The sequence below is a fragment of the Acanthochromis polyacanthus genome, chromosome 17 (genome assembly GCF_021347895.1).
Source record: "Acanthochromis polyacanthus isolate Apoly-LR-REF ecotype Palm Island chromosome 17, KAUST_Apoly_ChrSc, whole genome shotgun sequence".
Taxonomy (NCBI): domain Eukaryota; kingdom Metazoa; phylum Chordata; class Actinopteri; family Pomacentridae; genus Acanthochromis; species Acanthochromis polyacanthus.
This window is the reverse complement of record NC_067129.1, coordinates 22,695,388-22,713,648: the sequence shown is the minus strand read 5'-3', so window position 1 is coordinate 22,713,648 and position 18,261 is coordinate 22,695,388. Positions and strand designations below refer to the sequence as shown.

Here is an 18,261-nt window from a genome sequence, read left to right as displayed (position 1 = left end):
TGGTGAGTGCTAAAATCTGCCCGAATCTGGAAACTTAACTTCTCTCTGCCTTGTACTTCTAGGTCTGAAAGCTGGAGAGAGCAAGGCAGGTAGGGGTGAGACCTAGGTCTGAAAATTAGAGTGCAAGCAAGAAATCTAAATTATGCCTGCATCTCCAAAATGAGCTTTTACCCTAATTCACACACTTTGGCGAAACCGATTATAACAGCGGGATGAACACTTAGTATATGGAAAAAGAACATAGAGAGACATGTAAATGCACTGCTGAATGAAAGTCTTCTCAGGGAAGTCAATCCTGAAACAAACAAGACAGTTGTTACCCTATTCTAAATGGAGTACAGTGGTGTTTACCTTATTTTGCAAAACCTTATGAAGAACAACAGTGATAATTTTGTAAGGAAAGCAAACAGACTGTGTTCAAGGTCGTCTTCACTGGTCAGGGATGGGGGTAGCTCTCCTATCACTGCCACTACCAAGTCAAAGTCAGAAAAGGAGCTATCAATTAATAGTGTGGGTTGACATGCGGTCACAAGAGTTGAGACATTTGTTAGGGTTGGTCCCAAAAGGTAGGCTGAGCTGTTGTTCGGTTGAAGCAGGAGTGTTCCACAGACTGTCATTTTGAGCTCCACAAAGGGTGGCAAGGCTTGGAAAAAAATATATGTGACCCAGGTATCTTCTGTCCTTTGAGGATCATGACACGGGACAGGGATGGTTACGTCAAATTTGCTTGCCATCAGACATGTCCGAGGGATGGTTTGCTCCAACAGCACGTGTTCTGTATCAATGGATAGAGGACAGTCTCCGATACTGACTTGGAACTACAAGATCTGTTTGACTGTTCTGAGCTGGGCCTCTAGCCTGATAAAGATCTCCAGTTAGAAGTGAGTGACCACACTCATTAAGTGCTCAAATCCATTCTTTTCTATTTGCACAGAGATAGCAAATACCCAATGGCTTTGAGGATGCTCTGTGGTGACTCTCCTGACAGGATACAGTGGGTTTTATGGGCATGGTATGAAGCTGAACTATTCTGACATTGCTCATTGTACAAGGTCTGGCTGATAGCAGATTTCTTGGACCAGAGCTCTACCAATGCATCTGGGACCAAGGTACAGACACTGAGATATGAGGACTGTACAGCAATGAGTTGTTGATTTGCCAAGAGAAAAGAAACAATACATGACTGCTTATGGGGTGATGTCCACTAGACTGTCTTTGAATCAACTCTCAGATTCAGGAGAGTGAAGTAATTCAAGCATGTCTGGAAGAGATGTTTCTAAGCCCTACATTGGGACTACTAGGTCTGAAAAGCTCGGTTGCTGTTCCCTGTACTAACTGGCATTAGAGTTGTGGCCTGGGCTCAAATGGGGCCATTGTGCCAGTTGATCAGTTGGGCCAGTCTTTCCAACAAGTGACGGCCAATGAGGAGTTGCTCAATTTCAGAAGTCCATTTTTTGATTTGGTGAGAGTTAAAACGTGCACATGTGGAAGGCAGCAAATGAGAAATCCCACAGCACCAGATCTGAATTCCACCTGAACATCCTAAATAAACTTCCTTACTGACGTACACACCAGGTCTCAGGGAAAGGGCAAGTGGCAGGTGGTAGTGAGACCTTGTAGATGTTGAAATTAGAACACAAAGGCTCTTGTAGTGCAGGTGAGAAATCTGAATTCAGCCTATGTCTCTAAAACAAGCTTTTATCCCATTTCACAGACGGATTATCAATGTGGGAGGCACGCTTAGTATATGGAAAAAGAGCATAATAGAGACATGCAAATTCTATACGGAGTGAAATTCCTCGCAGGGAGTGGAGGATGCTCATAGTTCTTCTGAAACACAAAAAGGTAACTATCAAACAAAAAGTACCATTGCGACGAAGAAGAGGGAGACACGAGCTAGTTGCTGGTGAGTCAACTTTATTCTTCTCAAGCCACACACAGAATGCCGCGAAAACAATGTCAGCAACAAAACTATGGGGTCTCAGGCACACCCCCTAAACCACCAAGTCCAATGGGTGAGGGAACCTCTCTAACCTGTACACTACACAGCCCCCCCCCCCCCCCCCCCCCCCCGAACACCCAGAAGGGAACATGGCATGCAAATTAACGTCTCAACGGGGGCCTAAGAGGCCTCCCATAGCGGCTGCGCCGGACCACCGTCGAGTCAGTGGGAGGAACCTGCAAAACAAGGCACTTGTCAGAACAGTGGGCAGGAACAACATTGTCCAATACAGGATGAGGAACACAATCAGTACGATCAGACAGAGCCGGAGGCCGGGAAGGAGGACGGCCGCGACGAGGAACCTGCCCCAGCAACACAGCCTTGCCTGCCACAGCATAAGCTGGCTTAAGTCGATCCACAGAAACCAGCTCACTGCGCCCGCCCACGTCCAAAACAAAACCCTTGGCACCGTGCTCAAGCACGCGGAACGGACCATCGTAAGGAGGCTGGAGGGGTGAGCGGTGGGCATCGCGACGTACAAAAACAAAATGGGCAGACATGAGAGCTGTAGGCACAAAGATCCGTGGGAAACAGTGGTGCATAGGGCCTGGGGCCAAAGAACCGCTGGACAAAAAGGGATCCACCGCAGAACGGAGACACGGTGCGGCTGACTCCAGCAAAAACTCACCCGGGAACACCAACTCCGCAGAGGACGCGCCAAGATCTTCCTTGGGAGCCGCGCGCAACCCGAGCAGGACCCACAGTAAGCGATCCACCCAACTGTCACCCATGAGCGTAGCGTGCAGGGCTGCCTTGAGCGAACGATGGAAACGTTCACACAACCCGTTAGATTGAGGGTGGTAAGCCGTAGTACAGTGTACCTGCACCCCCAAGGAACGTGCCATCCCTGACCAGAGCTCTGAAATAAACTGAGGGCCCCTGTCAGAAGTAACGTCTGACGGTACACCAAAACGGGCCACCCAAGCAGAAAGGAAGGCATCAACCACATCGGTGGATGCAGTGGATGACAGGGGAACCACCTCAGGCCACCTGGTGGTACGATCCACCATTGTGAGCAGGTAAGTGAAACCCTTGGAAGGCGGCAGGGGCCCAACTAGATCCACGTGCACATGGTCAAAACGCCTGGCAGGAATCGGAAAAGGTTCAAGAGGGGCTTTGGTATGCCAGTGCACCTTGGCACGCTGGCACACAGCACAAGATGCCGCCCACCCCTTAACGTCTTTATGAAACCCAGGCCACACGAAACGAGAACCGACCAGCTTAATCGATGCGCGCACACCTGGATGCGAAAGCGAATGAACGGAGTCAAAAACGCGCCGCCGCCAACCTGCCGGAACCACAGGTCGAGGCCGCCCTGTGGAAACATCACACAGGAGTGTAGGACCCCCTTCCTGCATCACAACCTCCTCAAGCTTAAGGCCTGAACCGACAGAGCGAAGAGCAAGGATGTCTGGATCCCCGGGCTGTTTGGCAGCCATAGCTGAAAAATCCGTCCCGAGGAGCACGGGGCAAACAAGCACGTGTGAAAGACAGTCCACAACCGAATTGGACTTCCCCGCGACATGACGTATGTCAGTAGTGAACTCAGAAATGACCGCTAGGTGACGCTGCTGACGTGCCGACCAGGGTTCCGTCACTTTAGCCATGGCAAACATCAGCGGCTCATGGTCCACATAAGCCGTAAAAGAGCGACCCTCCAGCAGAAAGCGAAAATGCCGAGTAGCCAAAAACAGGGCCAACAACTCACGGTCAAAAACACTGTATTTGCGTTCACAGTCCCGTAACTTGCGGCTAAAAAATGCGAGAGGCTGCCACGCATCTGCTACCCGCTGCTCCACAACAGCCCCCACCGCTAAATCAGAAGCATCAGTCGTGAGGGTGATCGGAGCATTAGGGTCAGGATGAGCTAGGAGAGCTGCATTAGCTAAAGCAGACTTAGCCCCCTCAAAAGCAACAATCCGGTCCGAAGTCCAGATGACAGCGTCGGCAGCTTTCCTGGAATGCAAGGCATCATGAAGTGGCTGCAGGAGATGGGCGGCACGGGGAATGAACCTATTGTAGAAGTTCACCATGCCCAAAACTCCTGTAGGGACTTGACCACCACGGGGCGGGGGAAATCCGCCACAGCCTGAACCTTAGCCGGCAACGGAACAGCGCCACCTGCCGAAATGCGATGACCCAAAAAAATCGATCACCGGCAACCCAAACTGGCATTTGGCTGGGTTGACAATCAGGCCGAGGGCATCCAAGCGTTGGATAACCTCTTTGAGGTGCATGTGGTGCTCTTCCAGGGATGAGCTGGCCACCAAAATGTCGTCCAGATAGACGAACACAAACTCTACGCCGCGCAACACTGAGTCCATCAACCTTTGAAAAGTCTGCGCTGCACCTTTAAGGCCAAAAGGCATACGGAGGAACTCGAAAAGCCCGAACGGGGTGATCGCCGCTGTCTTTGGCACATCCTCCGCGCATACCGGGACCTGATGATAACCGCGCACCAGGTCCACCTTAGAGAAAACAGAGGCACCGGACAACCGAACAGAGAAATCCTGTATGTGACGAATAGGGTAACGGTCTGGTGTTGTCACATTGTTCAGATGGCGGAAGTCACCGCACGGACGCCAAGAGCCGTCTGCTTTAGGCACCATGTGGAGGGGCGATGCCCAGGGGCTGTTAGAGCGTCTCACAATCCCCAGCCTCTCCATGGTAGCAAATTCCTCCTCAGCGCAAGCTCGTTTTCCCGCGTCAAGACGCCGTGCGTGCGCAAAAACCGGCGGACCACTAGTGGGGATAAAATGTTCCACACCATGTTTAGCGACTGTGGAGGAAAAGGCAGGAGTGGTCAAAGACGGAAATTCGGCTAGGAGACACTGAAAAATATCTCCAGACGCCGAAAAACTCGCGTGCATCACCGGCCCCCCTCCCCCGGCCTCACATGGAACAGTGGAAAAAGTTACAGCGTCGATAAGCCTGCGGTTAGCAACATCAATTAACAAACCATGGGCACACAAAAAATCAGCACCGATTATCGGAACAATCACAGAGGCAACTACAAAGTCCCACTGGAACTCACATCCGTGGAAACAAACAGTTGTCCGTTTCGTGCCAAAAGTCTCAATCGGTGAGCCGTTAGCTGCGCTTAGCAGTGGTCCGCCTCCACGGTCCGAACTCCCTGGACCGGTGGAGTGCACCAAACTCTTCTGAGAGCCAGAGTCAACCAGAAAACGCTGTCCCGACAGAGAGTCTTTAATAAACAGCAGCTCACCTCGTTCATCAGCGCTCACAGTAGCCACTGCGTTTCCCGATACCTCAAACGCACATGGGGTATACAGCGCTTTGCTTTGTAGCCAAACCTCCGGTGGTAGAAACACAGGGTCCTCGCGCCGACTGCAGACACCACCGCCGGGTCCTCCACCGTCCTCTGCTGGGCCTCCACCGCCATACTCTGCACCGCGAAACGTCTGGTAGCCAACAGGATCCGGTCAGCTTCTTCCGCCAGGCCGTGGTAATCGCCGACGGCCAGACGAGGAGAGTTAGCCAAAGCCGCTCGAACTTGCGGCGGGAGCTGTCGCAGGAAAATGTGCGGGAAAAGGAAACCGCAGTCATCTGAACCCAGGAGAGACAGCATATCGTCTATAAGGTCCACGGCTGTACCGTCTCCCAAACCAGGCAGGCTGAGGATTTTATCTGCTCTCTCGGCCGAGGAGAGACAGTATCTCCACAGCAGGAGCTGCTTCAGAGCCGCGTACATCCCGCTCTGAGGGGGGTTACGGAGCAGTGACATAACCCTGCGAGTGGACTGCTGGTCCAGGGCCTCGACTACCAGATAGTACCTGGAGACATCTGTGTCCACACCCCGTAGATGGAAAAGCGCTTCGATGTGTTGGAACCACGAAGCCGGGTCGCTGTGCCAGAACTCTGGAAGCTTAATGGCGGCCGGGGCAGCGGAGAATGAAGCCGGCTGTGGGAGCTGGAGAGACGAGGAGTCCGAATCCGCGGCCGCAGTCGAAGACGAAACACTCCCTTCTGCCGGTTCAGTCATGCTCATATCGGGGTCACCAATGTGGCGAAGAAGAGGGAGACACGAGCTAGTTGCTGGTGAGTCAACCTTATTCTTCTCAAGCCACACACAGAAAACAATGTCAGCAACAAAACTATGGGGTCTCAGGCACGCCCCCTAAACCACCAAGTCCAATGGGTGAGAGAACCTCTCTAACCTGTACACTACACCATGACACAAAATGCAGTAATACTAAAACAATGCAGTATCTAATAACGCACAGTTGACTCTGCCCAGATATCAACCTTACTTACGATTGCACTTAAAAGTGATCAATTGTGTGTGTGTGTGTGTGTGTGTGTGTGTGTGTGTGTGTGTGTGTGTGTGTGTGTGTGTGTGTGTGTGTGTGTGTGTGTGTGTGTGTGTGTCCATCCATTCTGTGGAGTTGCCTCGAGGGAATCCAGTTGTATGACAGAAAAGCACAGTCCTGTTGTCCTAACTCAGCTCAGTCTCCTCTTCTGTTGGTCCATGTGGCAGCAATGAAAACTCTCAGACGGTCACCAGCGTTAAGGAATAAAAGCGAGTTGATCGCCTTTAATTTCTTCACCATTGCATGGCTTGCAGTAAAAAATATTAGATTGTTAACGGCTGTGAGTTTTAGCTATTGAAAGAGGATTTTAGTGAAATGAATGAGTTGCTGCTCTTCAGAGGAGAAAAAAGTTAGCTGCAATAATGCTAATGCTACATGAGGAGGGCAAGCATACAGAGAGAGCAGTTCAGAGTCTGAAAATTATAATTGGATTTATCAAAGTTTGTCTGTTTCACTGCAGAGCAAAAAGAAGATACTGAACTTTTTCCATCAAACTCTACATACAGCACATGCGAGTTAGTTTCACAGGGTTCTGTGTTAGGACTAGTATTTATTTACTTTGCAGATGCTCCTCTTACACATTATTATTAGGAAAGACAGCATACATTTCCATCATTTTTGCAGATAGCACCCAGCTATATTTATATATAAAGCCCAATTAAACCATTCAGTCAAACTCGAGGCATGAAGATCTGCATAACTTGTAATTTTCTTCATTTAAATTCATAAAAAACTGAGGCTATTGTATTTGGCCCAAAACACCTCAAAATCATTCCATCCAGCCAGTTATTCTAGATGGTATTTGCTTGACCTCCAGTTCTACTGTAAAGAACCTTTGAACTCTTTTGATCAACATATGTCATTCAACACACAAATAAAGCAAGTCTGCAGAACAGCCTTCTTTCAGCTACATAATATTGTAAAAATCAGTAACATCTTCTCTCAGAGTGACTTCTAGGCTGTGCTATTGTAAGTCTCTAGCTGATACAAAATGCTGTGGCCAGAGTTCTGACAGGAACAAGAGAGATCATATTTCTTCCATATTAGTGTCTCTTCATTGACTCCATGTAAAATCCAGGATGGATTTTCTGTGCACCATGATGTGACATCTGTCACAAATAGCTTAAGCACACATTTTTAATGAAGCAAAGAGGAAAGTTGCTTCAGGGATACGTGTGACACATGCTGCAGTGTGTCTGGTGGAGTTATTGTTTAGAGTGGCTAAGGCAGTCCCATTGAAGCCAGAAAGTGCTGCAGGAATCCCTGGTGGAATTCTGGGTGAGTTCTACTTTTTCACCTTGCTGTGACTCTTGATTCATACTCCCAAAAAATGCTTTGATCTCCTAAAAAAAAAAAGGACAAAAAACATGGACAATTCACATTTCTATGACAAGGAAATGTAAACTTTTACTGCACTTGTCATGTGTTGCCACAGTGTATTCAGGCACAATATGCAATGTCAAACAGAACGGCGGGTGTGAAAAGATACCCTCTTCTGGACATAAACTTCGCAAATGATGCATGCACCCTCTGTAAAGTTTACTATGCGCATGAGGCTTTTCCACAGCAGCTTGTATGTGTATGCAGAAATATTATTCCATGTGTTTTGATGCAGCCTGCAGTTTTCAGGGTTTAGACAAATAACCCAGGAGGAGCACCTCTGAAACAAATGATTGTTGGGCCATGCTGCAAGCATAGCACCCCAAAAGCCTAAGGGTTGAATACATTGGGACTTTAATATTTTGAAGCATGCATGCCCGGAGGAGAAACCACAAAGTCCCAACCATCTCTGGCACTGTCAGGAATGATTTTGAAAGGCATATGTCCTGAAATGTACAGCACATTAGGTAGTGACACAGAAAAACAATATGTCAGTAATTTTTATTTCATCTTTTTTTGTTTGTATATTTTTTTCATTGAGAATTGGAGCCTGTCCCAGCACACAAACAGAAGGAATAGCAACATATTTTACAGACTGCATCTCTATCACAAGGCTACACAGACACAGGATATTCTGTGAAGAGCTAAACTTCTTAACACACTAGCTCTCTATGCCAGAGAGACCTGAGAGATCTGACACAGTAAAACCTCTTTTCAGCAAATCTTGTAGAAGTTTACTTAAGAGAGGTGGTCAAAGAAAAGCAGTATTGAATGCTATCAACTGGTTCATACAGCCGAACCAACATTGTGATAATCTACAACTGCAGGCAAAATGCTGGGTCCTCTGGTGGCTTGCTCTGTTTTCATCATGAAAAGCATTACAGCTCAAAGAATAAGCCAGAGTCACAAACTGACTGCATAGGGTGAACACTGTGTGCACTTGCTGCGTTGAAAGTTTCAACCCAGCATGCACTAAAGGGAGCAGGACAAGTTCAGTCATTACAGGCCAGCTGAGGTGAAAAAAGAAAAAATGACTTTATATATTGGCTAAAGCTGTCGGCTGGTGCAGCTGACATCTCGAGGGGTTTCAACAAGTTATTTACAGCACCGATCAGGTCAATGATGACAAGGGTTGTTCCAGCATTGATATAGCTGTCAAAATCTACTGCCAGAGAAGTGAAATCTAAACAATATTAATAGACTATTATTATTTATGGTTTACTGCTGTTTATCTGGTCATGGAAGCAGTAGTCTATACAACACAGCTCAAGTATTCCATTCTCGGGACACTTCCTCCAACTCTTCTTGGAGGGAATCTCAAAGTGTCACCAACCCAGGTGGGATATCCTGCTATAACCCTTCCAGCGTAACCTAGTTGGGCTCCATCGTCTCCTCTCAGTTGGATTCACCCAGAATACCTCTCAAGGTAGAGTGCTAAGAAGGTATTTTTGTTAGATGTCCAAATCACCCGTTGCAGTGGAGGTGCTTGTGTGTCCAAATGGGGATGAGCAAAAACATAATAATACTAGACTTGTTTAAGTCGGACTCCCACGAGATGTTAATGACATTAATATCAGCAACAATAAAGTGTTCAAATTTCAAATTAAATAGGCGGAAATCTGCGGATCCATGGAAAATTGCCATCACTGTAATATAAACACTTGATAGGGTCTCTCATGGCAAACTGGTCTCTGGGGAAGGGCCAGGCAAATAGCGATAAACAACACATCTTTGTGGATTCGAATGGAAGAAGCTACCTCATCTGTAAAAGGGAAAACAGGGCTCCTTCCTGTTGATAGTGACAACCCACATAATTAACCACAATGAGCCACTGCTCACACCGCATCGTGTAAAACTGATGAACAAACCCAAAGTATACTGGCTTTTAAAAGGCTACCTTTGATGACTTTTCAATACAAAGAGTACAGCTATTGTACTTTTTTCTTTTACATGCAACAAAAAAGTGATTTTAAGTCAAAGGCCATTAGGACACCTCTTACGACATTCTTTCAAACCCTAATTATTCCATGTGTCCCAACACAAGATGCAAGATTACAGTGAAAAAGTTGGCTGCAGTGTTGCAGGTACAGCCAATAAAAACAAACAATAGGTTGTTTGTTGATCAAACAGACAGAAGTGAAGTCCTTACGTTTGGGATCAGAGTGTGACTACTATTTGTTATTGATTTGGAGTCCTTCAGTCTTTCTCTGTCCATTCTAGTCCTTGGGATGCATACACTATGCATTATAAAGCACTCCACGATTGTATTCATATTTGTAGTTTAGCTTAGTCTAACTCCAGTCAGTCCACCCACTGTGTGCAGTCACCATGGAGCTGCAGCTGCCCTATATTCCTGAGGGTATCAGCTGACAAGGTCACAGGGCTGATTGATGTTAGCCTCCAGAGTCCTTCTCTGTGTACAGGTTCAGCACCAATCTCCATTTCTGGGATGCTAGAGAGGAGGAGCTCCCATGGGGAAGAAAGCCTCCACGAACATCCCTTGCGGATTTACTGATCTGTCTTTGCAATAAAGGTGGCAGAATGTGTTGTATTTATTCATCTGTAACTCCAGGGTATGACATAAATCTGCCCCCCTTCCTATAAAACAGCAAAGAACACCCACAAAGTTTAGCAAATGGTCGTAATTGCATGTTACACTGTATTTCATCATGTGGGGTACTGGTATGAGCGCGATTACCAGTGGTGTGCATAGAAATGGTACCAACATGGGAACAATGCTGACCCATGCTATTTCACTGCATGCCTGTGCTTCTACTCAAACAAACAGCGTATGTAAATATCACAAATAAAAGAACGTCTTCTCATTGCTACTATTATTACACATTACACTCATGTACATAAGCCATATAGAAATGCAAAGGCAGTTACTCATCCCTTCTTGACTGAGTAATGTTGGGAGTGGGAAGAACATGTGTGCACCATAATTGGGAGATCAATGACAAAGTCTTCTTTTGCATTGTAAAAAAAAAAAAAAGGAAGAAAAAAAGCCACTTTTCCATCTCTTCAAATGAAAGCAGCAATGTTTTTCCTGTTTAGGGATACTCAGTCTAAAACCCCATTTGAAGAAGATTTTAATTCAAAACATTCAAGAGTTGAGAAATCGATTTCACAGCTGGCTCTCACATCTGTTTGAGCAATAACTAGAATATTTCACCAAACTTCTATTCTGTCTTCTTCCAATTTTATTCTTATTTTAATAGCCCACTCAGATGAGATAATAACACATATATGTATACTGTATGTAGACTGATGTAGAAAAAAAATGCATGAACAAACACTCACTCTTGGGACACAAAGTAGGACTATGCAAATTACACCGAGTTGCTGTGTGTCAGTTGTACGGTTCAACTAGCTTTTCAGGGATTTTTGCTTATTTTAATTACCTGCTTAAACAGATAAGCTGAGAGTAACACTGCAGATACATGGAGGTGCCAATGATGTTGACAAGCAGGAGTTTCCAACAATGCAAGGAACAAAAATAATCATCAATTTTCGAAGAGACATTTTCCATTATTTGTGTATAAATTCAGACAAATCCAGTGGCCTGGTTAAGAAACTGCAGTACAACTTCATCTTTACATGTATTTCACCTGAGCATTTTCAGGGAACAAACAGCACTCAGCTGATGTTAATCATGTTGCTAAGATTACTGAGAGAAGAAGCCATGTAAGCTCAAGCCATGACATTACCCTCACTATGCTTCACAGATGAGCTTGTATGTTTAGGATCATGAGCAGATCCTTTCTTTCTTTAAACTTTAGTCTTTCCATCTCTTTGATATAGGTAAATCTTTGTCTCATCAGTTTTTTGCTCATAGACAGCTCTGTTTTTTATGTTGGTTACACCTAACTATAGATGCAGGCGGCAAAACCCAAATCTGAAACGAACAATGAGTGCTATATGTTGTTTGAATAATAAATGTAATAGGACACACCAGGGCAACAAAACACACCTGTCAGTCACAAGTTTCAATACTTCTGCTCACATAAAAATGAATGGGCTCAAACAAAAGGTGTCATTCTCTAAGTTGTGTATCAGGTCCACATGTAAAACCAATTGTTTTTAATTTACAGCAAACATAACAGAATTGGCCTCACTGTTGCAATGCTTTTTGAAGGGAGTGTAGATGTCCCTCTCTCCCGCAATGCTTTCCAGTATTTCATAAGGGATCCCAAAGAGTTATCAGGCCAGATGAGCTATGCGATCCTTCCAGTAAGCTCTGAGTCTACCAAGTTAGACTTGACTTGGAAAAGGACGGTGCCCAGGGGGCGACCTAATCAGTGACCCAGGCCACTTCAACTGGCTCCTTTTGATGTAAAGGTGCAGCAACACTACTCTGAGTTTTGTCCAGGTGTCCAAACTCCTGACACTATCTCTAAGGGTGAACCTGGCCACCCAACACAGGAAATCCATTTAACTGGTAAACTGAGAGATTCACCTTCCGGCTAAGCTCCCTCTTCACCATGTCGATCATATATGCCCACATTCCTGTTAACGTCACACCAAACTGTCTGTCCATTTCATACTCAATTTGCCAGTCACTCATGACAACAGCTCATAAAATCCCTCTCTTGGGCTAGCAACTCTCCCCCAGTCCACTGGGAGCAATCCATCTCCATCTGGCAGAGAACCATTGACCAGACCTAAAGTAACTTTACTGAGTCCAAAGCAAGTGGGACTGTCATCCCACTTGCTTTACACTCAGCTACAAACCAACCCAGGACACACTGAAGGTCAAAGTTTGATTTAATGAACAGAACCAAAAGCAGAGAAACAACTCTGAAGGTTCCAAACCAGACCACCTCCTCACCCCCGCTGCATATTGCGATCTGTCCATGAATATCCCAAACAGAATTGTCGACGAGAGCAACTCCAACCGACTTCAACAACCACCAGAAATGTGTTTGACTTTGTGCTAAGAAAAAAAGCACAGCTCTCATTTCACAAGACCGGATGTCTCCAAACACTGGCAACAGTATCCCCCTCAGGGGACACAGTCCTAGGCCTTCTCCAAGTTCATAAAACACACAACACATTATTACTCTACAAACAATAAACATAATTTCGTGACTTTCTGATTTCGATCAAGATCAAAAACTCTAGTTTGTCGTTCTAGAAAAGGAAGAAACTAACAAATATTTAAATTTTAAAGAATGGTCTCAGAGAGTTTATGGCATTCCCCACCCCCTTAAAATATGTTTTTGACTGTTCATCAGCTGTCAAAAATGTTATCGATTGGATTTTCTTTTAAATAATGAGTCAACAAATCACTCCAGTTAAAAAGTAGTGACTAGGGGAATTCAGAAGTTGACATTTATCGCAAGAATAAGTAGAAGCTCCACAGCAAATTATGCCAGGAGCTTAATGCAGCTATGTGACAAACCTAAGAGTTTACAAGTACCAAGATAAACATACTACTGTGCTAATGTACAAGGCTGCAGAATTAAGATGACAAATGTACAACACTTGTGAATAGTATTCCATAGCTGAAGCACCACTACAGTAAGCGGAGGTACCACTTTGTTATTAAACTTTGATTGTGCTTGTTTAATCAAAAATTTCATTCAAACTTAAAGGCAAGGCTGCAGTACTTATCAGTCACTTGACCTGGAGAGTTGGCTCGTAGTTCGCCACCCTGGAAATACTATCAAACAGCTGTTCTCATATGCACACTGACGTCAGAGCAAGTGCGTCATTTCTCTGGTGTGAACAGCACAGATTTGCCACCAATGCTTTGCTGGTACATCAAAGCACAGATTTCCATGTTCTGCAGATATCACAGTTGCTTTTAGTTTCAAGTGTCAGCCTGCAGCGTCGCAGATGGTTGGGTTATTCAAGGTCAGAAAAGAGGACAGATAAAATCCATGGGAAAGTACAACTGGAGATGTGCTTCATTGTCTGTGAGAAAATATGCTTGTCTATTGTTTGATTAAAACTATGGCCTGATGGTTCTCTGCATCAATTAAGAGTTAATGAGAGATGATCATGAATTATACAGTGTGAAAAAATACTCAGCGTTAATTATGATTTTATGAAAGTGAATGTGATCAAGTAGAGGCAGTTTTTGTGAATATAATGACCTCCCATGCAAAGTGGGGAAAAAAATACACACACATATACATATACATATACATATATATATATATATATATATATATATACACACACACACACACACACACACAGATGTATATCTGTAATAGCACTGTCTCTCAATTCAGGGGTTGTCAGCAGTCTGTTTTTGATGAGCTGTATTATCTTTGTGATTCTACATGGGTATCTGATAGAACTACTTCATCTAATTTTTAATTATATGTCAATTTAGTGTAGCTACAGGATCTAGACCTCAAATGCAGACTCTGGGCGGTGGTGCTAATTATTTGTGGAAACTAACTGTGAAGGAAATTGATTTCATCATAAAAGATAACAAAAGTCTTGGCTCGGACAGCTGATTTAGTAGGACTTTACAATGAAACTGAGCCAAGACAGTTTTTCAATGTACTAAATCAATATCTATCAGCAATGTGAAATTAAACTGAGATTAAATCTCTGTTCCATCACCAGGTTAGATGCTTGCTGAAATCCATCTAATCACAAAAACCTAAAACAGTAGAGGGGGGAAATTTCTTATTTGCTTTAAAAATTGGAAAATGAAAAAGAACATCCACACTGCAAAGAAATACAACACACAACACTGTTCCAGTGCTGATCTTGTTTGACACTCTTGGGTATTTGTTGTAGCCTAATACAATCACTGACAGGGCTGGTGGCAGCAGCAGCAGCAGCTTCTTACCTTGAACGATGAGATGTACCTTTGTGGATTTTGGTTTCTTGTTTGTGAGGATGGAGCAGACATATGGCCCCTCGTCATGGACGTCGACATTTTGGATCTTGATGCTGTACTCTGTGACTGCTGTGTTTTCCATGAGGATGACGCGAGGGTCCAGAGACCACTTCTCACTCCCTGCAAATAGAATGGTGGTGCGATTGAGCCATGCCACTCGTGAGACTTTGCCATCCACACTGCATCTGATAGGGAGAAAGAAAGACAGAAAAAGAGATTAAAGCCTTCAACGATATGTCCCAGACCCATGAAACATCAAACAAAAACAATGTGAGAGAGAAGCTGCTCTTTATAAGGTTCAATTCTGATTACATTTGTGCAATTTTGATAGGTAGACAGTGTAAGTTACGACAAAAGGCCCAACTAATGTTTTTTTGGCACAAATTTTAAAAGTTTAGTTTCGATGTAGGACCTGCAGCTGTAAGAAAGTTCTATTAATCCTAAGATGCATGGGTCATTTCCTGGATAGATATTTTGTATATCAAAGTCATTTTGCTTTTAGCTTTTTCATATAGTTAACAAAAACAAACCCCCAAAGGACACATATGCGATTGTCATAGGACTTCTAGAGCCTCTATCAGCTGTTGGAATTTATGTTTCCTTTTCTGCCACTTTGAACACAGCAGTTGAAGGAGGACACTTTCCAGGAGAGTTTATGAGATCTTGTAGTTTCACAAACTGAGAATTTGTTCTGGCAGACTACTTGTGTGTTTATAGCAGCTGGGTCGCGGCAGCTGAGGGGACGATCTGGGATTCATCATCAGTCCTGACTCTCTTGGGATGCTAATAGGATGTACTATGTTTTGACCATTGTGGCATTGATATTTGCTCCAAATGCCACTCGAATGTTCAGTTTCTATTTTAAATGATCTTAATGATGAATAGCACAAAAAACAAGCTGCATCAGGTTCATTTTTACCTGCAGAGCTGCTGTCAACAAATCCCTCTAATATCTAAACCTGTAACCACCACGTAACTATGAAAATAAAGCCAAACATACACGTCTGTATTATTGTGTCTGAGTTAAAGGGGAACTTTGTTTTTTTTCAACCTGGGGTCTGTTTTCATATGTCATTTCATACATGTGAGTGATGGAGAAATGAATTTTCGACATAGCTCCAGTATTTAGCCAGGCAGGCAGCTTAGCAGCTCAGCTAGCAGCTCAGCTAGCGAAAAGTATGGGGCAACTTGCCCCCCCCCCGCGCGTCAAACGTGCTTTTTTTCCCCACACTGACTGGCTCGGATAGTCTCAACGAGTATCCCACAACATACTAGAGATGAGAAGTGAACGAAAACCTCCACATTACTTGGCGAACGCTCTTTGTTGTGGTCTGTATCCAAATCTCAGGATGCTAGAAAGCAAATCTCGTTCTGAAATCGTGCGATAGCTCAAGAGCTCGCGCGATTTCGGAACAAGATTTGCTTTCTAGCGTCCTGAGATTTGTCCCAATGCCTTAAAGTTCCCCTTTAAGGCATTGGGACACTGAAATAAAACTGTCATCATGAGGTGAACATTATCCTTTAATGTGGTCAGAAAATGAAAAAAAAAATCAATATTTGTACACTTGTTAGATAAAAATATTAGAAAAAAACATTATTTCCTTCTCAGACCTGGCGTGCACACATGGGGACATTTTTGTCTCTTTTCGAAAAGAGTGTATTGTCCATTAAAAAAAAGATAATAACCTATTACATATTATCCAATTAATAAATTTGTTGGTTTGGGTCTTAGGAGGCTACAATGACTTTTGGCATTGTGACACTGACACGTTGTAAAAGTCGAACAGTTTGAGGCAACGCTACAAGTTTACTTTAATCAAATCTAAAATCCCACTCTCAGTGGGTGGAGTTATGCAACCGTGAGAGGCTGCAATTTAATTACTTTTTGAGGGGCCACATGTAGATGCAAACATGACAACCTGTTCCCTCTGTGTGGTGCAGTCTGCTCATTCTCTGTAATAAAGAGATGACCACTCGGTCTGTTTGTGCTGTGGTGCATGTGCCGTACATGGTCACATATCTTCCCTTCTTCTCATTTGCTGGTTTGCACAGCATCAGTCCCTTCCCATGCCTCCCACCTAAGATGTGAGTGGAGGGCGTGAGGAAGAGAGACAAGGGAAGAAAGCACCTGCGCACCCTTTTACTCGTGCTCACATACATACAACTACAAATTTTGTGCTTTAAGCTTGGCCAGAAAAGTGGGCTGGCTTGCATTCAGTTTTATTGTCATGGCATACTATACACTATGGTAGCATGGACATCGGAACATGCTTCAAGACGAGTATATTTTTCAAAATGGTGCAATAAGATGAGATCCAGGGTCGCACATGGGCAGATGGCAGAAGATAAAAACCACTAAATACATAAAACCACAGCAGGGCTACCAGGATCACACATGTAGGTTAGCTTCCCTCTTTACACTGGTTGATAATCGGAGTTAATGGTTAAAACGACAAACAGCAGCAGCTCACATCAACTTCTACAACTCAAACTGACAACAAGCCAAAATGACAAAATGAGTTTGTGACTCCTTGCGTACCAGTGGAGCAAATGGTACGCAGTAATGTTTTCTCTACTGGGAAAAAAGACAGTGTTGCAACTCCAACAGAGTAGGAAATGATCAGCTAATCTCATCATGTCAAGGCCAGCAGTCAGAATCTCCCACGTGTTTTCATATGGTGTCAATAAATCAATCGGGTCAACCTTTACTTCTGAATCAGGACCTCCAGCGTTTGGATGAACTAGCTGTTGAAAAATAAGCTGCTGAAGTCAATAGGTTGTTATATCACCGTGCATACATATAAATACGTATGCAATCAATATTTTATATCTTCTGCTGCTGTAACTAAAGTACATCTTACAACTTCTGTGATACAAACATTTCTTTGAGGAGCGACTTGTGATGGAGTCTATTTATCGATTCAGTCTGCAAATTATGTTGTTTAGAAAAAAAGCTGTGAGAAATTCATAGATGACTTCATGTTCTATCAAAAAGACAACAAAGCAGCTCATGTAGACACCTCAAACTGAAGGACGTCATGTTCTCTGCATCTGTACCAGCAAGCTAACTCAGTTTACCACGATATTTACTTGCATCATACAGCCTAGACTGAACTACAGTACAATAACACAATAGCATGATGCTGTGAGTGTAACAACTGCTTCCAAAGTGCCCTGAGCTTATAAGGGGATTGCAGGACACAAAAGTAGTACTGGGATTTCAGAGCATTTTATAAGTAAAACCCACAGATATGTAATCAAATTGTGTTCGCTGATAAGGGTTTCACTTCAGCTTTTATAGATTTAATGTCAACTCACAGCAGGTGATGTCTGTCACGTTAACAGGCAGAAATAATCATCAGTGTCAGCTGAAAATAAGCATTTCACTCAAGTGCTTCCTGCACTTTCTTGATGAATACATGGAAATTAAAGATTTGTTAACATTGCACTAAAGGGAAGTGAATTTCCCATTACGGAAACAGACCTATAATACAACTGATTATTTGAAGTCCACATTTTAGCAAAGTAGTGTATGTAGGGGAGAGGTTGGAGTGAACCGATGTGTGTTTTTGGGCACTGCTGAACAGAAACTGAATATGATGCATTGGTGATATATGACCATGGTTTTCCCTGTCATTTTAGGTCTTGGATGCAGTACCTAGAATTTTGAGCCGAGTCTCAGC

General features: G+C 44.1%; 1 protein-coding gene across 2 annotated transcripts in view; it reads right to left on the bottom strand.

The window, feature by feature from the left end:
- Nucleotides 1–18,261, bottom strand: part of opcml (opioid binding protein/cell adhesion molecule-like) — a 422,175-nt gene that overhangs the window by 117,446 nt on the left and 286,468 nt on the right. For both annotated transcript variants that reach the window (XM_051937548.1, XM_022196415.2), the window contains one exon: nt 14,528–14,763. In XM_051937548.1, the coding sequence (XP_051793508.1) occupies nt 14,528–14,763 (236 nt within the window). The remainder of the gene's footprint in view (nt 1–14,527; nt 14,764–18,261) is intronic.